The sequence below is a fragment of the Gracilinanus agilis genome, chromosome 3 (genome assembly GCF_016433145.1).
Source record: "Gracilinanus agilis isolate LMUSP501 chromosome 3, AgileGrace, whole genome shotgun sequence".
Classification (NCBI taxonomy): domain Eukaryota; kingdom Metazoa; phylum Chordata; class Mammalia; order Didelphimorphia; family Didelphidae; genus Gracilinanus; species Gracilinanus agilis.
In genome coordinates this window covers 429350096-429372957 of record NC_058132.1, presented here as the reverse complement: position 1 = coordinate 429372957, position 22862 = coordinate 429350096, and the positions used below count along the sequence as shown (strand labels likewise).

At 33.9% G+C, this 22862-nt stretch overlaps 1 protein-coding gene across 1 annotated transcript in view; it reads left to right on the top strand.

Annotated features, from left to right (window-relative positions):
• ROBO1 (roundabout guidance receptor 1) overlaps positions 1–22862 on the top strand; it is a 1014586-nt gene that overhangs the window by 578352 nt on the left and 413372 nt on the right. The window contains exon 3 of the mRNA XM_044670323.1: positions 6484–6810. Coding sequence (XP_044526258.1) covers positions 6484–6810 — 327 coding nt within the window. The remainder of the gene's footprint in view (positions 1–6483; positions 6811–22862) is intronic.

Here is a 22862-nt window from a genome sequence, read left to right as displayed (position 1 = left end):
ACCTTTATTTTTCCTTATAAATGAGAGAGAAGAAACATGCAGAGCTAAGTAATATAAATTCCTACATTGACCATGTCCAAAAATGTGTATCTTCATTTTGTATTTTGTCTATCATATCTCTGAAATGGAATGCTTCATTTTTTGTTCTCAGGAATTGTGGCTTGTCACTGCATTGATCAGAGTTGTAAAGAATTTTCCAAAGTAACTATGAATTGTAAATTTTTAATTTTTGACAAATAAATTTTATAGATTATACATTTATATAATTATAAATTAATATAGTCATATAAATTGTTCTTATCTTGTTCACTTTACTCTCAATCAATTCATAGAGGTCTTTCAAGTTAATTTGAATATATTTGATCATTTCTTGTGGTACAATAATATTCTATTATATTCACATGTATAATTTTTCCCCTCATGTTATATATATTGGCTGTCTTCAAAACTGGTGCTTATTCTTATTGCCTTTAATTCATTTAATGAGAAGAAATCAAATGTTTGCTGATATAGTAAGATTTTTTGGTACTATTGTTTAAAATGATCATATCCAGAATATTCTTTCTAACTGAACAAAATATTCATATTACAGATACTTGAGGCATGATCTATAAGCATTTGGCCTTTTTCAATTCTCAATCCTGATCCACAATTCATGATATTTTGCCATTTCCTTCTGTGAAGACTTTCACATTCAAATAATCAAACATCAATATGCTTTGATGTTAATTTGAACTCTCTTAAGTTGTTTTTTTTTTTAATTTTCCTCTTCTTCATTCTATGCTGCAGATTTATAGAGATTATACCTAGGATTTTCCTTGCTCTAGGAGCTTCAGATCCTTCTCTAACCCTGAACAATGGAGTGCAACAACCACTCTGAAAGTTAATTTTAGAGAATTGCATGGGGCACTTGGAAATTAATACCTAGGACCTTACCATGAATATGTATTTTAGGCCATTTTTGAAACAGTTCTTTCTATGATATTAATTCTTTCTCCATCATTGTATGCCTGCAACAGATATTGTTGCATATCAATTTCAGTCATCTTTATGACGCTCAAAATATGCTCATTTTGAGATTTGCAAGTTGACATGACCCAAGGACAGCTAGGTGTTTCAATGGATAATCAGGACTAGAAATGGGACGTCTTGGGTTCAAATGTGACCTCAATAACTTCTGAGCTGTGTGATTCTGGGCAAGTCACTTAACCCCAGTTGCCTAGCCCTTACTGCTCTTCTGCCTTGTAATAAATACTTAGTGTTGATGCTAAAACAGAAGGTAGGGTTTAAAAAGATAAGATGACATCACCCAGAGTTCCATGTTGGCTTTAGTTACATTTGCCGCCTTTGAATACCTTTTCCATGAGAACCTCCAAAGTCATTTTTTGAGTAACAACTTTGGCTTTCAGGCTTCATTTTCCCCCAAGAAGGTTAATATTGATGCAGTCCATTTCTTCTGATATTATGTTTATTTGTTGTTCAGTAGATATGTATTTTATATTTAGAACACCAAAAAGTTAAGTGAATCATTTTTAAAGAGCTTAAAAACTGCAAAATTATTAGCACTCACTACCAGCTCCAATGACTTCTTTGTCATTTCCAAAGTTACCTAGTGGCTTTGATAAGGCATTGAAGAATGGCTTTTGATCAACCAACTGGTAATGAAACTGTGCATACTGTGTTGATCCTATGACATGTTAAACAACAGACCTGGAACCAGAAAGATATAAATCTAAAAAGGTTCTACATAGAAATACTAAAGCAGGTGTGGAGTACAACTAATACCTCTTATTGTGATAAGCAAATGAGATTTACTTAGAGTTGTTTATTATACACTATTTGTTTTGGAGGTAGCTTATACCTAATATGTGAGACTAGAGTTGACTCTGCCATTTATAGACCAGCTTGTTAGGCTAAGAAAGATAATATGCCAAGAAATCTAGGTGTAGTATCAGGATCTTATGTGAGGTATCTACAAGAAGAGATAGAATATTTTCCTTAGCCTAACTGCTTACCATGTTAAAGTTATTTAAGCACATTGTTAGACGAGATTAAAATTAGCTTTGTGATCAACCTGTCAGAAAATTATAGATTCCTTTATGGAAAACAGTTTACCCAAGAAGCTTTAGACTTCTGGACTAATTTTTAATAATTGCACATCTCTTAGCAGTTTACTTTCAGACACCACAATCTCACCACTATCATCTCCCTAGGGCAAACTTAATATTTCAATGATACCAATGTTGAAATTTCTTATGAGATGAAATAATACTTATGATATGCTAAAAACAAAGGAATGTATGGTACCCACTTCTCCTCACAAAATGGTGTCAGACCCTTTGCCTAGCTCTGGTTCGGTTCTAGGCCTAAATGGGGAATATAAAAAATATATCAAGAATCCACTTTCCCAAATAGCTCAAGACCTGATGCTTATTATTCTTAGTAGGGTTTAGAGGAGTCTAGATCACTTCAGGGATTGATAAAATTATTTAGTTCATTTAATGTTCAGGTTAGCCAGGCAGCTTTAAAGGTCCAACAATCGAATTAGATCCAAGATCATTATCTTCCAAACTTTTGCTTATTATGAAACCAATTTCTACCCTTTATAAATTGGTGTATTTTATATAACTATTTTTAATGAAAATTAATTTTTCTTTAGTCATTATGTTGTACCTTAATACATTTTTCTTATCCTATTAGTGTACTATTGAGGTGTTCTTTTTTCTTTTTGCCTCTGTTTCCATCTCACTATCCCTTTTTTCTTTAACTTCCCATTTTTACTTTTTCCTCTTCAGGAGCCACATTTCTATTTTCTTATATAACTATCTTTATAAGTTCCATTCATTATTAATTATACAAAATTTTGGACTTTTTTAAACCCATGATATGTTTTTCTCTTATGACTTCAATGTATCTTGTGAATATTTTATAGATCTTTAAAGTTAATATTCATATATGTTCCTTTTCATTGTTTATGCCCCTCTTCTCCTTGTATTGATAATGCTCTAGGCCCAATGTAAGAGATACTATAGTGCTTAACTCTAAAAGAAAACTTTTTAAAAATTGGTTATATAATTTCTAAATCCATAGTAGGAAATGATAGAGTCAAGCACACTGAGTACTGCAATAGTAACAGCTGATAGCAAGGGAGGAATCTGAAAAACTGAGAAGCAGACAGAACTAAAAAACCCCAGCTATTTAAGGTAATTTAATGTAAGAGTAAACACCTCACATATTCAATTAAGTCCTAAGGGCATCACTGTATGGGCAGAGCAGAATAATTAATGTTCAGATGATAACCCCACAGTCATAAAGAAGAGATAAATTATGTTCACTGTGCTTTAAAAATGAAAGGAACTGTGTGGTACATTTTTAAAAGAGGAATTGATCCTTGAAGTGCCAACTTGACTCTTTAGAATCATTCATTTTAGTAAGGTTTTGGATAACCAGGACTTTTACTATACTACTTTTTACTTTTAGCAAGGAAAACTTAGCATTTAATAATACAATTAAGGATGCTTAAAAATATTAAATTGATAGTTAAGGGAAAAATTCATAGAGTACAGGTACTTAATGGCCAGGGAATTTCACACCTTTTCTCCAGTTTCATTTTTGGACTCTCATTGAAATTTTGAAGACTTTTAAATATTCTAGGGCTTGCTTTTTTTAGGCAATGGGGGTCAATTGACTTGCCCAGGGTCACACTGCTAGGAAATGTCTGTGGCCAGATTTGAACCCAGGATCTCCCGGCTCTCCCTGGGCCTGGCTCTCAAACCACTGAGCCACCCATCTGCCCCCTCTAGGGCTTGCTTTTTGCCATCACACTTTCCCTCCTATCATTGGGAGGCAGAATGATTCAATGGAAAGAATTTGTAGTCATAAAACATGGATTTAACTACATATATGACTTTAATTTTTTTAATTTAATTTTTCTCAATTGTAGAATGAGGAGGCTGGATTAGACGACCTCAGAGCTAATTTTTTAGCTCTAAAGCTATGATCTTACCTTTGAATGAATATTATTTATCTATTTATATTTAAAATGTTTTTGTGTTACTGCAATATAGATGCTATGTCATTTACATATATTTTATATATTAATAGTTACCCAGAAGATTCTGGCATCCACTAGAATTCTCCTTTTTTCTGGCTGCTACTGCTCACATTATCCTTTTTGTTTCATTTTGGAATTTCCCTTCCTTTCTTTCTCTGTTGGATTCTTGTTCCCTAGCCCAAATTCTTGGTTAATCCAAAATCAGGTCTTCAGTGGCTAGACTTAAGGTATTAAAGATTAATTCAAAGACTTGAATACCCAAGGCAACTCCTTCTTTAACTTCTATTATGGTAAAAAATTCTCTTATATCCCATAACTAGTCAGATCTTGAAGCAGCTATAGGACCACAGATTCTAAGTTGGAAGAACTTTAGAAGTCAACTTTTACTAGTGTATATTCTACTTTTTAGTCTCCCACTTTCCATATGATAGCCTGAATTTATTTGGATTTCCTATGAAATGTAGATGAACTTTTGTTTCCTTGGGTAGAGAGATCCATCACTAGCATATATGTATGACTTTCTCTTTTGACCCCATTTAGGTGGAAGAACTGAAGAGGAGGGCATAGGAAGTTACAGACCTTACACCTCCCCTTTCCCCAACACTCTGTAGGCATCTACTAGTATCAGCCTCCCCCTTGCTGCTCCTCCCCTCCATTCTCCACCCTTTTCCTCCATTAAAGCTTTCTATATTATCTTATTCTGGTCTCCTTTTCTTATGTTATCAATAAATAACCATGGTAGTTTTTAGAAAGTACTTTATTTATGAGAACACAGGAAAGAAGACATGAAAGTGTATCCTCTTTCATAGTATACCATGAAAGGAAATAAACCTTGATTAGAAGCAATAATCATTGGCAATGGAAAGGGAAACAAAGGGACCAATTCCTCTTATTCTCAGAAGAAATGAAAATTGTTTATTAGGGAGTACCTGGAACCACTATGTATCCTGAAATGTCTTTATTGGCCAGATTCCTATTCCTGTGCCTGGCTCTCAATCAACGGCTGCTGCCTTGCTGGAAGCAAGGGTTCTAGGCCATGTTAGCAACTACCAGTGATTTTTGTAGTTGGAGGTTGCCCTAATGTTTAACAAAATGTGTGTGTGTGTGTGTGTGTGTGTGTGTGTGTGTGTGTGTGTGTGTGTGTGTAACATAGATAATGTTAATTTGCCATTTTCTAAGTCAATATGCAGCCTTGTGGTGCATTTGTGGTGCCACAAGTAAGAATGTTGACTTTGTTTTCCTGTAGAAAAATTGTTACCCATAACAAATAAGGTTTATAGCAGTGGTGTCAAACTCAAATAGAAATGGATACCTGTGGGCTGCATATTGACTTAGAAAATGACAAATAAACATTATCTATGTTACACACACACACACACACACACACACACACACACACACACACACACATATTTTGTTAAACATTTCTGAGTTCCTTTTTAATCTGGTTCCTGCACTAGGGAATTTTGCAGGCCCATATGTGATTCTGTCTTCAGTACTGTATTTCTGTTTGTCTGCCTATCTGAATAATGAGTTAAATAAGCTTTTGTAGGAAACTATATCTATACAAATACAGAAAGACGATACTGTTTCTATGGAAAAATTCTATGGAAAATTTCAATGGGAGATAGATAACTAACCTAAATTTGTTTTTGGTATGCAACAGATTTATATGTACAGTTGAATAACTACCCCTAGGTGCTTTTGAAAGAATAAATTTTACTCTTTGCTACATATTTGTCTTATTAACCATATTTTGAAATGACACTTTGGGGACATTCATTCAGGAATATTTTTTTAAGAATAAATCAGTAGACCTTGGTCCAAGCTGTAGTTTTGACATTTATTACCTATTTGATCTGAGCCAAATTTTCTCATCTGTAAATTGGGATGAGATTCATATGCACTATCTATTTTCCAGGATTGTTATAAAAATTCCCTTTATGAATATTAACATATGCTATAATTACAAGTACTTATTATTTCTAAACTTAAAGCAGTGCCTTAGGCATTATGGCTTATATAAATATGTATAAGAAGTTTCTGCTCTTAAGAAAGTTATACCCTTAACGGGAAAATATGACACATTTTGTGGGGGAAAATACTATTATTATAGATTAGGTTAAGTTGAGTTCATTGGAAGACTAGATTACTGACTATAATGAGCCAGTGTGAAAGGAGAGTGTGAAAGGAGAGCAACGAGGTAGGGCATCAAAGCATGCAGGATGGGGTGAGTGATATGACTAAACTGAGTTGCCTGGTTTTATATTGGGGAATAGTGGAGGATAATCTTGAAAAAGTAGATTGAGGAGAGATTATATGAGTTCTTGAATAATAGGCTAAGGAGTTAAAAAACCTCTTAAAGTAGAACAAATTTAAATCTCTTAAAAGTGATACATGAACACATTATTTTTTCAATTCTTTTTTAGGTTCCCGTCTTCGTCAGGAGGATTTTCCTCCTCGTATTGTTGAACATCCTTCTGATCTCATTGTTTCTAAAGGCGAACCAGCTACTTTGAACTGTAAAGCAGAAGGCAGACCCACACCAACTATTGAATGGTATAAAGGAGGAGAAAGAGTGGAAACAGACAAAGATGACTCTCGTTCACACCGGATGTTACTTCCAAGTGGATCTTTATTTTTCTTACGTATAGTACATGGACGCAAAAGTAGACCTGATGAAGGTGTCTATATCTGTGTAGCACGGAATTATCTTGGAGAAGCTGTGAGCCATAATGCATCACTGGAGGTAGCAAGTAAGTAATTTCTATTTTGGGGGGTAAATCAGCTATTTTGTTAATGGTAATGGAAAAATGAAATTTAAATAATATTCTGTGCCTGAGGAAAATTTCTTGCTGTATAAATGAATGAGGGGGCAGCTGGGTGGCTCAATGCATTGAGAGTCAGGCCCTGAGATGGGAGGTCCTGGGTTCAGATTTGACCTCAGACACTTCCTAGCTGTGTGACCCTGGGCAAGTCATTTAACCCCCATTGCCTAGCCCTTACTGCTCTTTTGCCTTAGAACCAATACACAATATTGATTCTAAGACAGAAGGTAAGGGTTTAAAAAAAAAAAGAATGAAATGAGCTGTTTACATTTTTTCTTTATACATCTTATTTTGGATGTGTAAGGATAAGTGATTAGGGGTAGGGAGAAATTCATGGGTTATCTTTATGTGGAAAGGAGGAGAATTTTAATTCAAGCCCTGGGGGTGAAAAGATTCTAGAAGGAGAGGAGGATCTTGGGATTTGGCTGTTTTTAAAGGTCACTCCTAATCTAGCTTTCCACTGAGCTGGAAGGAGGATTTTGCTCTGGCATTTTCCCTGGGTAAACCTAATCTTGTGGAAAGATTTAGGGATTCTTGGGTTGGAGAATTTACCCTGGAGAAGACTGTCTTTTCCCTGGAGTACAGAGAGATTATCTGCTGGAGAACTACCAGTCAGAGATCCACTGGCCTAAGATAATCCCAAGAATTTGTCACCTGGGACTCTGAATTACTTAGGAAGCCAACCCCAGGCTCCTTATCCTTGTCCTTCTTAAAGACAATTTGGGTATTTAGAGTAGTGGATATAGTCAGATAGTGTTTGGGGTTTAAGTAAGAGCAGTGCCTACAGAAGAGTACCTCTCCCGAGGTTCCTAGAAGTTGGATGGACCTTAGATCTGTAGTTTTAGAACTCTTCCTACCCTTTCCCTTTACCCAAATTAACAAAATAAACTTGTTTTCAAAAACCCAAGGGTTTTGTGCTTTGCTGTTTCTGGGGAGGTCTCTAGGTGGGTGTTCCTCATCTCCCATCAATCTAGACCTTTCCCAAACAATCTACCTCCTTTTCAGAGGAAGGATTTTAATTCAGCTATGTGGTGTGTGTGTGTGAATGCAAATGCAAATGTATGTGTACACAAACTTTTTGAGCTCTTCTGATTTTGATTTAGAGATGTAGAAAAGAACATGGGTGGAGTTGTTTGGCATTGTATCTTTTAGAAATTTTTTCCCCTTTTTACATGTTTTTAGTCTTATTTAATATGTAATATTGCAATAAGTGAAATAGATTTAACATATGTTCATTTAGAAAACCACATTGTTAGCTATTTGTATAAGATACAAAGATATAGATATAGTCAACTTTTGGTAATCTTTGAAAATATATTACTTTTTGCAAAGTTATATTCATACAGAATTGTGTATGTGCAGTATACTTGTCGTATATTAAATATTTGATTAAAGTATTTTTATATGGAGTAGTTGAAAGATTTGTATGAAAATTAGATTCATCTTTGATTTACAAGTATTCAAATTATACTCACCATGTATCAGTGTATTTTAAAGAATTTAGATGTTGATAAAATAAAAAAGATAATTTAATAATTATTGGCAGAGGGAGTGAGAGGAATGGGAGTTATTCTTATTTTATATACATTATTAAATAAAATGTCAGTTTTATGTGATATAGATATTTTATTTATGATTAACTTTTTTGTAGTGTTTTAAAATTTCATGGTACACCTAACATTGAATCCGTCTAGAATATGAGAATTTAATTCAATATGACAAACATTTAGTGCCTGTTCAATGCAAGACAACAGAAACAAAGGCAAAAAAGACAGAGAGCCTATTTGGGGGTGATTTTTATTAGATACCATATGTCACACCTAAACATTTAAAAACATTTTTATTAAGAGTAGCCTTCTGTATTTTCTAAGAATCTGCCTGTTATTGTGGTGGTTATATTCAGTCAACTTTAAAATGTGTGTTATGACCTTGGTCTTAGGTAGCCTTGATTAGATTTCATCGGAATAAGAATTGGATGTCTATGATGCATCAATAATAATAGAAGATTTTTGGAGGTTGTATCTCTCTGAGCCTTTCAGGGTTAGGCATAGATGAAATTCTTAACTGAGCATTAGGTGTTTTTTTTTTAGCACATGAAGTAAAATTAAATTTCTTCCATTAAAAAATAATTTCCCCCCTTTTTTCTACATTACCTATATTTTCCAGTTTCCCTCCCTTCTTTTTCCAGAGAGTTATTCCTTATAATAAAGAATAAAAAAAGAGGGAGATAAAAGTTCAGTAGAACCCACCAACATGTCAGCAAAAAATATGACATATTCAGTACTCTCTTGCTTGCCATTTTCTGCAGTGGTGACCTTCTTTCAGGTCAGGCTTGGTCATTGTAATTTATCACCATTCACTTTTGATTAGTTGTTGCATTCAATTTGCATTATTGTAGCCATTGTGCATATTGTTTTCCTTGTTCTGCTTACTTTGCACCATTTAAGGAAAGTTTTCTGACCATTTTATCATTTTTTTACAGTGTGGTAATATTTGGTCATATGACTATACCACCATTCTTTAGCCAATTCCCTGTTGATGGCCATATAATTTGTTTCCCATTCTTTGCCACTACTAAAGGTAATTTATTACTACTAATTATTTTGAGGTATATGGTGCCTTTCTTTTTGTCATTGACCTCTTTGGTGTCAAAGGATATTGACTTTTTAGTCACTATTTGCATTCCAGAATGATTTGATTTCCGGTTCACAGTGTCAGCAACAGTATATCGGTGTGCCTGTTTTTCGAAAGTCCCTCAAGCCTTGCCTATTACCATTTACCCCCAATCTTTTTCTCAAACTCTTGGCCCCAAAGTAGGGATGTATGAACTCCTAGGAGGAGCTGACACACAAAAGGGTATGGAAGGGGTGGGAGATAGGTACAGACCTGAGATGGTACAGTAATTGAGAATAAATTTGGGGAAGAGCAGGAAGTAAAATTAGATCTAATGGGAGACAAAATCATTTCTTATATGTAATGCTGTTTTTTTTTTTTTGCAAGATTACCTCTGTCGCAAATTGATTTTGAGGCAGAGTGGAAAAAAGAGATAAACAGGCAATATTTATAAAGTCAAAAACATAGAAATTTTTGAAGAGCGAGTTTAAACCTGGTAATTCTGATGCTTTAATTTTGTATGCTAAACAAAGTTAAAAATAAAAGTATACACCAAGAAGAAGAGAATAAAATTTCAGAGTAGACTGTAAAGGAAAAGAATTAATGAAGAGAACAAAGGAAATAATGTCTTAGGAAAAGGCATATTACAAAAGTAAACCAATAAATATATAATATTGAGGTTGGGAAAAGAGAGATTTTGAGATGACCACTTAATTGAGGGGAAATAGAGGGGAGGAAAGAAGGGGAAAAGAAAATAAATGAAAGAAAAATAAATCAAGAATTTAAGTAAAACCTTCAATCTAGGATTGAGGGTCAAACAGAATCAAGGATGGTGTTGGGGATGAAAGCCTGTGAGACCAAAGTTTTATTATAGTAGTTTAAATAAATCTAATCCCTTTTTATCTTTAAAATAATTTTTTTTACTGAAGTATGGTTTGAAAGTTTGGTTTGAAAGGAGACATGAGCACCTAATAAAATGCTATAACTTTAAAATTTCATTTTTATTTTAAATATAGATATTATCTTTGTGATCCATGGGGCATGCTGCAAAGCTTCTCCAATTGTATCTCTGGGTAACACTTGTCCACTAAGTTATAGATTGATTATGTCCTACTTCCTGTAGAGTGTTATTTGGATCTCATCTTGGAGGATTTAGACAGACTACATTGTGAGCTAGTATTTCATATTGCAAATCCCAAGGATGACTAGATAGTTATAATTTAGTTTCACTGGACAAAGTGATTTGACAAAACATCACAAAAAGATGAGATTATGGCCAAAGGGCAAATGGAGATGACATCTTGAAACTATTGCTATTTGAAATTATAGTTTGTCTTATATACACATTTTTAAATCAGGAAGGTTATCTTACATTTCTTTTTGTCTCATAGTCTTTTTCTTTGTCTCTATCATTTCTCTTCATATTACTTTTTTTTCTCAGTTATTTCTTATTGCCAGAAATAGTATTATCGAGATCTTAACTGTAGATCTCCTTTTTTTTGTTGTTGTTTTTCTCTGAAAAACTTTTTGGTTTTTAACTCTAATAATGATCACAGACCCTATCTAAAAATGTTTTTAGTGAACAGAAATTCTAAAGGCAGTATTTTGTGTAATTTGGCTTTTAAGAGATAATCATTGTCCCATAAAGTTTTTTTTAATCTATATTATTTTTTTCTCAGAAGCTAAATTCAAGTGTACTACACCTGACATAAATTTTTATATCCTTTTTATTAAAAAACACCCAAATTTAAGAATATTAATTGGACATTCATTTAGATGTTTTCTATCATAATATAATGTTTAGACTTAGAATCTGGAAGACCCAAGTTCAAATCCTATTTATTGGCTTTGTGACTGGACAAGTTAATTAACCTCTGTCATTTCTTCATTTGAAAAATGAGTATTAAAAATATTACCTACCATTTAAGGTTGTTGGGAGGATCAAATGAAATGTTAACCTTGTAACCCTTGAAATGTTACATAAATGTTAACCCTAATTATTTTTATTCCCAAAATAGTATTAGTCTCTTGAGGACTGAAATTTTTTGTTTATTACATCTAAATTGAGCAAAGCTCTCTACATTTCCAAATTTTTTTAAGGAAATGTTAATGTAGTTAGCAGTATAATTTCTAAGAATGGTGATTTATTACATATAAATAAGCAGTGATATAGTTGAACAGGTAAGGAAAGTAAATCTACTTGAAGAGACCTAGAAACTAGTCTGATTCTATCAGAAAAATGACTTGATTAGTATATTCTATACATATTTTTTAAACTAATAACTTTTTTTTAAGAGTTAATTTTCAGACTTGCAAACCAGGGGCATTGGCACATTTTCTTAATACTTGTTTCCCTGCTCCAGATTCAGTGCCCCAGTATTTCTGTTTTTCATCATCTTAAATCATTGCCTAAAAAGGCACTTATAGGATACTGTTTTTGGGTAATGAGGTAATAAGTGACTAAACATTTTAGATGAGAAGTATATTTATTCACCATTAACCAATGCCGTTCCAGCCTGCCTATCATATTTGGTAGCATGAGGCTTTGTAAGTTAGAAAAATAATTGAACCAAAGAGAATAATTATATGTATATACAAGTTAAGCCTAGGAACAAAGCCAACTGTTAAATCCATAACTAAAGTATTTTTTTAGTATATTACTTAGATTCTTTAATATTTTAATGGCATACGTATGAGGAAGTTCAAAGGATACTTTCTTTTTCTTCTCAAGGGCTCAAATAGAGGAAGGCAAAGGCAGTATCAAAAATTTATGTGAATGGTACTCGAAAGAAAATAACATTAATATACTTTTTTAGGCAATGCAAGTTTCAAAACACAGTTATTCCTGGTGAATCTTTTAAACCTTAAACCTATTAAAAAAGAAAATCTTTTATCAGTTATTCTCTTACTTTGAAGCCAAATCAACAAGTAAAACTGATGATCATTAGAAATTGTCAATATCAAATATATTATAAATTATAATATTTAAATTGCTTTTTGCAGAACAATATTTGTATATATTTTTAGAAATAAAGAGCTGTAGTTATTGATTTATCCTTTAAAAATAGAATCAGAGTATGTTAAAAATTTATAATTAGCATAGACAGTAGTTTATAGTGTCATCACCAATGCTGATGAAATATTTTGTATTCCTGGGGTATACTCCATTTTTCTTAATTAATCTGACTTTAAACAGTGGCTTGGCCAAATTAGTAAACTTTTTTTTGTTGATGCTTGAACAGCTATGTCCTAGCTCTTGATAAAATGTATATTTTTCAGCTTTTTTGGAGTTAGTATAAAAGGAGAGGGATAAAGGGCTATAAATTTATATTTGAAATCCTTGGGGGTAGCTGGGTAGCTCAGTGGATTGAGAGCCAAGTCTAGAGACGGGAGGTCCTAGATTCCAATCTTGCCGCAGACACTTCCCAGCTTTGTGACCCTGGGCAAGTCACTTGACCCCCATTGCCTACCCTTACCACTCTTCTGCCTTGGAGCCAGTACACGGTATTGACTCCAAGATGGAAGGTAAGAGTTTAAAAAAAAATTAGGACACTCATGAATTTTGAGTGGCACAATCAAATTGAAAAACTGAGAATAAATTTCTGGAACTAAGAATCATTATTACAGAAAAATAACAATCGACCAATTTGTGACAAACTTAAGCTTTTAAATTAAGCCTTCTAAGCAGCATTGTAAATTTCTTAGGGATTAGGCCAATTAAGAGTGATATATGTTTAAGAAAAACTTTTAATTGCTGTGTTTTCCTTTATATAATACAATTGATTATTAAATTTGTCATGTAGTTAATCTGTCATTATTTTTATTTAACATAAATTTAATATGTAAACTGACCTTTGTTAATTACATTAAATTTTAAAGAAACGTAATTTGAGTAACTGAAACCCTCCAGCTTTTCATGGTAATACATGCTTCTCTACTACTTGTGCTAAACATTGCATAGTCAGCATATGGCTATTCTTTTCCTATGTAAGCTGTTTTCTCTTGAGAAAAAGTAATTCCCTCTACAACAGACAGACATCTGTTGGCTTTATTACCAAAGAGCTATAGAAGAAAGGCCTTAAAAAAAAGACACTGTAGATTTAGTTCTAAAAATACATATCAACTTTGCTAAATAGGATATTCTGTGAACTTTCTTTATAATGGTCACTTTTATAAGCAAAACATTTTTGCTAATATTTTGGAAAAAATTTTCTCCTGTTGATGCATTTAATTTTAAATTGCTTTATAAAGTAATGCAGTTTTTACTCTAGTTTCAGTGTATATATTCTTTTAGATGGGATGGAGAGAAATGAAAAGTAAATCAATACTATTATCATAAGTAAACAATTTTATTAGCAGATAGTAGCATTATGTTTGTCCAATGGTAGGGATGTACCTGGGCAAAAGTTGTTAACCAGAGTGGTCCTCTTTTTCCTATTACATGACCAGATTATATTTTTTCATATATTTCCTGTTAATGGAAAATATATGCTTATACTAACTATGTAGTCTCAACTTTACCCATTATTTCACCGGAAGTTTAAGCCTCCATAGAGTGTTACGATCTCCTTTGGACAGTATGCATACATTTTGCTTCATTAGCAGAATATTGATATTAGGATAGACAAGTATTTGTGTTGAGCAGAAATCATAGAATTAGAAGGCCCTTAGTATCTTATTGGGAAAAGAAGATTTTTTTTTAAGATGAAGAGTAGTTGGGTAGAATTCTACACTACTGGACAGAGCACTTTAATAAGTGATATGATAGTCCCATTGAAACATAAATATTGAAACATCTTCCTTGGACTTATGATTTCATTATGATCATAGAGGTAGAATAGGAAGGAACATCAGAGAATTCAAAACTATCAATAATCATATAAGATGCTTGAAATCACTAATAATTAAATAATTAAAGAAATGAACATTAAAACAGCTCTGAGGTAGCACTTCATACTTATCTGATTGGCTAACATGATAGAAAAGGAAAATGATGTGGAAAAACAGACACTAATGTATGTTGGAGTTTGAACAATTTACAACTTTGCCCAGAGCTATAAAACTTGTTCATACCCCTTTGCCCAGAAATACTAGAAATTACTAGGTTGAATGAATGAAATAAAATAAAATAAAAAGAAATTTTATGTACAAAAGTGTTTAGAACTTTTTTTGTTGTGACAAAGAACTGGAAAATGAGGGATGCCCAACAGTTGAGTATAGCTGAATAAGTTGTTTGTGATGGAATAGTAGTTTACTATAAGAAATGAAGAACAGAAAAACCTGGAAAGACTTATATGAACTTATGAAAAGTGGAATAATAGAACAAAGAGAACATTGTATTTAATTAACAGCAGTATTGTAATGGTAATCAACAGGGAAAGACTTAACTACTTTGATCAGTACCATTATCCAGGACAGTTCCAAAGGACTCATAAAGAAAAATGCTGTCCATCTTCAGAGATAGAACTGATGAACCCTGAGTGAAGATTAATGCATATTCATTCTCTCTCTCTCTCAGTGGAAATGTTTTTCATATTTTTAATGGATATTACATTTCTTGACTTTTCAATGTGTTGGCCAAGGGGAAGAAGGAGAGAGAGTTTTTGGAACAAAATAAAAATTAAATAAAAGTTTTTAGAGAAGTGGAAGGGAGAATTCTAGGAAGATGGTGGCGTATCCCCCACAAATTCCTTGTAAAATCTCTAAAAATGTATCAGAAGGAGATAAAAGAGATAAAAATGTATCAGAAGGAGATAAAAGAATCCAAAGAAAAATAACTATAAACTTCTCTATCCAATCTGACAAAAAGACTATCAGAATCCTGCAAAAACTTTCATTGAAAAAAAATCCTTTGTGGGAGAAAAACAAAGTGCACCCATTAGAACAGCTCCCAGAAATCACAGGATACAGTCAGTCTTGTCTAAAACACATTGGGAGAGGAGCCAAAGTAGTGCAGTGTTTTGAAGACTTTTATGAACTTATGCAAAATGAAGTTCAGAAGAACCAGGAAAAAATTACACATAATGACTACATTAGTATAAACAAAAAAAGCAACCATCAAACAAATGACATAAGATAGAAAATTTCATTTAAAACAATAGCAATTAGATAACATGTCAAAATTTATGGGATACAGCTAAAGTAGTTCTTAAGTGAAAAATTATAATATCAAGAAAAAAGAACAGATCAATTAATAAACAAACTAGAAAAGCAACTAATTAAAAAGCAGTAAAATACTAAAGATTTTGAAACATAATTACTAAATTATGATCTTTATCATATCTCTGAAAAAGGTGAGATGTAGTTTGGGGCTATTATGTATGTACTAAATGTAATTGAATTTCATTATTTTCTTTCTTGCCTCTACTCTCAGTTTTAAGTAGAGTATCTAATTGGTGACCTTAGAGAATAATATTATCTTATCTACTCCCAGAAAGACTCCACAATCAGCAGAACCATAGTTAATGATATTTACATTATATTTTCCATGTCCTCTATTCAAGGATTTTAAAAATAAATTCTTAGAAAAAATGCTCAATAATAGTTAAGCTCTCTAATTAGATTCCAATAGCTTTATTGGCATGCTTTGGTGAATAGACATACAGCTTTGTGGAGAGGATTAAATGGAGATCAGTTCTCTTCCCATACTGTATAGAACAGCTGGACTCTGCTAAAATTATTGGAGAAACAAACCTGGACCAAATTCAGTGGCATAACCTTGAGGTTAAAGGTTTCATATTCTATTACTAATCCCCCAAGAACCACTTCCTTTGTTTTCTTGTAAAATAGGTTATATTTATGCATACTGCAAAGTACTGTGATTGTTATTTCAACACTAATTGAAGGGTGGATATGAAGCCCCTTGGGACTTTCTTAAGAATCTGTTTTGTGATATCTTATTATTTTTTAGATCATAAAGGCTCATTTTTTCGTTCCTTCTGCAATCTGATTTTATAAGCCCTTATATCAGTAACTTTTAAGTCCTTTTCTTTTGCTATGTTGTTAATTTTTTTAGTATTTAATGTCCAAAAGTCTTTTCCAGCAAAATAAACTCAATATCAATTTTATTAGAATCATGAAAAGCAATATTTGTAAACTTTGTTGATACCTACTAGACTGGCCAAATTATTAAGTTATAGAAATTAACATAGGCGACTATTGACAGTTAAATATTTATTTAGTGTTTTAATGTAGCTGTAGAATTGGTACTCAGCATACTCAAAAATGAGAAGATAAACAAATTGAAAACATTAGATAATAATACTACCAAAAAAAGCAATTTGAAAGGCATCAATAAATATGAAGTAACACATCTAATGCCTTTTTCATCTCTTTTAAAATATTTATTATGCTCTACAAAGTTATATTTGATGAAAATATGGAAGAAAATAGATTTTCACAAATGATTCTATAGTGGACTACATCTTCCGTTGGATTCAAAGATATTGGGCCTGGAAAAGCTTGTTTTTAAATGAAATAACTTAAATTAGTTTTTTTTTGAAAGTGTAGCCTTAAAGGAGGTTCTCTAACAAGGTGTTGTTACATATGTCTATACTTAGAATATAAAACATTCCTCGATATGATTCAATTAGAAAGTTAACTTTATTCAAACATCATCTAATCCATACTGAGAGGTATGAGTAGACAATTTCTGTGATCCTGGAATACTTCCAATAGAGTCCAAATTGAAAAGGAATTCCTTTAGGTGGTGAGATTCTCCAGGGATTACTCATATTTGGTCGTCTGTTTATTGTAGCATGCCATAGAATGTTACTGTAATGTCCTTATTGAGATTTCAGATCACTCAGAAGAATTCGATTTCATTCCATGTAGGAAAAGTCAAGAGGATGAAGGCTTTTCCAAAAGAGAGCATTTGAATAAAGGGGGTAGGGAATTAGCATTCTTATAGTACCTGTTTTGTCACAGATACTATGCTGAGTGCTTTCCAGCTGTGTCCTCATTTGATCCTCACTACAGTCTTTTGAGATATGTTATCGTCCTTCTCATTTTATTGCTGATAAGGAAAATGACAGTAAAGAAGAAGCATTATTATCTGTGTTTTTGCTTCATCTTAAAGACCATGGGACAGCTAGATGGTACAGTGGATAGAGTACCAGACCCGGAATCAGAAAGACTCATTTTCCTTTCTTAAAATCTGGTCTTAGTCACTTGCTAGCTTTGTGACCCTGGGTAAGTCACTTAATCCTGTTTACATCAGTTTCTTCATCTTTAAAACAAATTGGAAAAGGAAATGGTAAATAATCCAATATCTTTGCCAAGAAAACCTCAAATTATGTCCTGGAGAATTGGATACAACTGAAACAACTGAACAATAACAAAAAAAGGGAAGATGGCATTTGAATTCTACATGAAGGGATTTGGTTGCATCATGAAAGGTGGAGATGATAGGAGAAAGATCCAGATGGAGGGAAAAGCTTGAGTAAAATTTTGGAGGTAGAGATTTAAGGGAACAGTTTCAACAAACATTTGTTATGTTCTTAGTCTGGGCACATATATTGTTTATCTGCATTGGTGGGAAGAATTTTCATACCAGGAATTCTCTGTATAGATTAAATCACAGATCTGGACCAAAGAAGAAAATACTAACATTGCACTGGAGAAAATGCAAAGATTAAATGAGGCAAGATCCTTGTGCTATCATGTGGCTAATAATTTCCTAAAGGTTTAAAAACATTGCTCTGATGTAAAATGAAATATGTGTAGTGGATAAGAGAGTGCAAATCAAATGCTTTGTAAAGTCTTGTGACTTGTGGTTGAAAATAATTCTTGACTGTGGAAATTCTTCAAGGAATTGATATCTGAACTGGGTTCAATGAAGTATCTTTTATGGGTAACAAAATGGGAGAGCAATTCAAGCATAGGGAACAGTATGAGTTAAAACACAGATGAAGGAAAGTTCAGGAAGTATCACCAGGAAATAATCCAATTTACTTTTACTATGGGGTTTAGAGAGGCTAATAGTGTGAGAGAAGGCCCGCAGAGGGACTTGGGAAGAGCTACTCTCCTCTTCCCCTCCAGTGTGCCTGATGACATTTTTCATGACTCCTGCCCTTCTGCCCAATAGCCCAATGGGAGTGCACAAAGGGTAAGGTCAGTGGTTCACAGGAGGCAGAGCTGGAGGGGAGCAGAGCGCTCGGGCTACTCCCCTCTCCCTCTCTACAATTACTGAGGACATTCCTCACTTCACCCACCCCTCTGCCTAGCAGCCCAATGGGAGTGCTTTCTCCCTCCCCTGTGTGGGGTAAGGGGTGGGCAGGGCACACCCACCACTCGGAGAGGGGGAGGGGCATGGTACTTGGGAAGGGTGTGGGCTTAGGGCCTGGCACTCTGTTTCTGAAAGGTTAGTCATTACTGGTCTAGTCTGAGAAATCATGTCTTGGTTGGTAGTAAGGATTCATTAAAGGCTTTTAAGATCAGGAGTGTCATCTTCAAAGACTAACTCGGCAGTAATAGGAAGATTGGAATTAGGAAAGAATGCAGAATGTAAAATCAATCTGAAGGTGCTTTTAGGGTATTACCAGATAGATAGAAATCAGGGCTTAGACTGGTGTTAGTGGGAATTGAGGGAAATGATTCATAAGGTATTTGAAATAGACTAAGAAAACTTGATATCTGATTGATTGTCAGAGGGTGAGAGAGAAGGAAAGTTGAAAGAAATACTTTAAATATGAGGTGAGTGGTTGAATTGAGGTATTATTAGAGAAATAAGGAAGTTGGGCATGGATCAGGATTAGGAGGAAAGATTAGTCTGGCTTTGGGCATGTTTAGTTATGGGTTCTCCATTTGGACATATTCTATAAGAAACTTGAGATGAAGATCAGGGTTTCCTTGGGAAAAGGATAGTACAGAATTTAGATTTATTTGTATTGTTGAAATTATAGAAATAAAGGAGTGCCAAGTGAGAAGGCTAAGGACACAGCCTTATGGAGCACCAATAGTAAGAGATCAAGAAAAGGAGCGAAGTGAGATAAAGAGTGGCCAGAGAGCAATGAAGAGGTCCAGAAAACTTGTATTGTCTCTGTAGCAAGGGCTTTTCTGTTGAAAGTATAAGTTTGAAGACCAACTTGATCTTGTGATTTGTAGTTCAAAGGGACAAAATTTCTCAAAGTAACATTTTGTCCTTTCAGCTCCAAAAAATGATTTGGGACTAATCATGATCCTTGAGAAGGAAAGCAGAATTAAGTGATCAAATTCTTAAGAGGGACATACAATTTGGGGTAGACAGATTGAACAGAAGTGATGGGGATCTTAGGAGGTGAGCATCAGCAGCAGTGGAATTATCCTCCTCACCTTAGGATTCAAATGATCTTAGCTGGAAAGTATCAGTGGCACAGGGAAAAAGAGGGAAAATTAAAACAGAGCTGTGGCAAAGAAAGGAGACACTGAGAAGGTTACCTTTGAGAGAACTGAGTAGAGTGATAGAAGTGATGGCCAAATACAAGGGAATTTGGAAAACAGATTTGAGAAACAAGGGTTTTTTTCCCTTTTTTTGGATTTTATCATTTTATTTGAAAGTAATTTTATTAAGTTTAGGCTTCTTGAGATTTCCTATAGCCTCAGATAGTACACACCTAGATCTTTTATTTCACCTTCTGTTTCCTGCTGTTGATCTTTAGGTCATTTCATTACTTATTAGTAATAGTTATGATACTACTAATGAATACATGCATTTTCATGCTTCAAAAATTCACGAAAAGATTTTTTTTCTATTGTTAGTTCATAAACCTCCACTGAAGTTATCTCAACCCTTGTCAAATGACAATGACCCCCCCCCCCCCAGCCATTTAGGGGTTGGACCAGTAGAGCATAAGCTCTGGCAGGTCTTGCCAATCTGGAAAGCTTTCAAGTATTAATAGGACAGTTGGCTACAGCAACCAATTGAACTGTCTACTAAGAATTTGAGAGGAGGGTTTGGATCTACATTAGTGTAGTTGAGTACCCACACTGACAAAATCACAGATTTAGTAGGATTTAAACCTTTGCAGACCTTACCAAAAAGGAAAATGTAGTTAGTAACTCTCATGGAATTATGCTATTAATTATGGAATACATATAATAAGATGAACACACAGAATCACAAGAGAACAGTGAATCTGCTTTTAGAATGTTCTCTTCCCAAACTCTTTATTTTGTTCTCCAATGGAATGTAATCTTTTTTGAGGGCAAGGTGTGTTTTATTTTACTCTTTGGCAGTTTGAATCATAAAACATCAAGGTCTCTTAAGAATTTACAGTGTTATCAAAAAAGTTGTTCCTCAATTTGTTGACTTGAAGCAAAAGCTGACTTGAATCGCCCAACTACAATCTCACTTTCATTTTGCTGCTGAAGTAATTTTTCCATCATGCAAATCTGACCATATCTCTTCCCTACTAAGTGAAGTCCAGTGGCTCCCTGTGATACAAAGACAAACTCTGTTTAGCTTTTAAAGGCCTTTTCAGCCGGTCTCCAACCTGTGTTTGCATTTTCATTTTTCATTACTCTCTCATACCTTTATTCTGCCATCTAGACAATTTGGCCTTCTCACTGTCACTCACATAACACCATTTAATTTTCCACCTCTGCGTTTGTATTGGCTGTCCCACAATGACAAGAGATTTAGAAAGAAGACTATGGTATATTGAATAAGCCCTTTTGGGTAATATTCTCAGCATGTATATTATTCCTTTAATAAATGTTGATTTCAGTATGATTTCATGGATGAAAAGTGGATATTAAGACAAAGATTGGACTATGTTAAAAATTTTTTACCAAGGTAATCTACATCTTGAATTGTCTACCTTGAATATTTATTAGTAGGCATAGTGCAGCTCAAAATTTAGCATTATATAGGTACAGTTATCTCAGGTAAGATGTTCAGATATCCTTTGTACTTCTTAAGGAAGATAACAGGATAGGTGGTAATTCATCTTTGTGGAGTGGAGACAATTGGTAATTTCTCTTTAGGTCACAGCAGTGCTTTTTCAATCTAGTCTCCTCTCAGCTGATATTTGCACATTAGAGTAATCTATTTTTTTTTGTATTTTTTTTTAAACCTTTGTACTTTCGGTGTATTGTCTCATAGGTGGAAGATTGGTAAGGGTGGGCAATGGGGGTCAAGTGACCTGCCCAGGGTCACACAGCTGGGAAGTGTCTGAGGCCGGATTTGAACCTAGGACCTCCTGTCTCTAGGCCTGACTCTCACTCCACTGAGCTACCCAGCTGCCCCATTAGAGTAATCTAAAGCATACCTTACTTCTTAAAACCATTATTTTGAACTTTTGGAAGGCAAAAAATAACATAAACCATGCAGAGGTTAAAAAAAATCTGTTCTAGTCATACAATGATGATGTCATTAATTGACTTGCTATTTACTTGATAGATTTTAAATATTTAACAAATTAATTTAATGCTTTTTAAAATTCTCTTATATCTTTTCTAAAACACTTTCTCTTTGGTTTCTAAAGATGTGTAAGAGAAGATTTCAAATTAAGAAAAAAAGAAGCTGTTTTACCCTCTATATTCTCTGTTCAGTGCTGAATTTTAAAATTACTTCTCTCATACTGATTACTTATTTTTCTAGTCCTTAAAGCTACCTCTACCTTTTCGAAAAGCAAATCCATCAACATTTACTTTTAAAGGGTATGTTTAAATATAATAATCTATTATTTTAATGTTAGAAGGAAGAAAGATAAGTTACTAAATTGCATAGTACCTCACAGATAGAAATGATTTCATGAATGTAAGCATGTTAATTGGTCCTTAATTTAGAGTGACCATGTGAATTTAACATTACTTTTGCATGTAATATTTTGTGTATGCTTTGGTTGCCTTTTTTTTCAAACATTTATTAATATTCATTTTTAAAATGGTTACATGATTCATGCTCCTCCTTTCCCCTTCGCCCCCCGCATTCCACCCACCCATGGCCGATGCACATTTCCACTAGTTTTGTCATGTGTCCTTGATCAAGAACAATTTCCAAATTGTTGGTAGTTGCATTGGTGTGGTAGTTTCGAGTCCACACCCTCAATCACGTCCACCCCAACCCATGCGTTCAGGCAGTTGTTTTTCTTATATGTTTCCTCTCCTGCACTCCTTCCTCTGAATGTGGGTAGCGTCTTTACCATAAATCCCTCAGAATTGTCCTGGGTCACTGTATTGCTGCTGGTACAGAAGTCCATTACATTCAATTTTACCACAGTATATCAGTCTCTGTGTACAATGTTCTTCTGGCTCTGCTCCTTTCGCTCTGCATCAGTTCCTGGAGGTCTCTCCAGTTCGCCTGGAACTCCTCCAGTTTATTATTCCTTTTAGCACAATAGTATTCCATCACCCGCATATACCACAGTTTGTTCAGCCATTCCCCA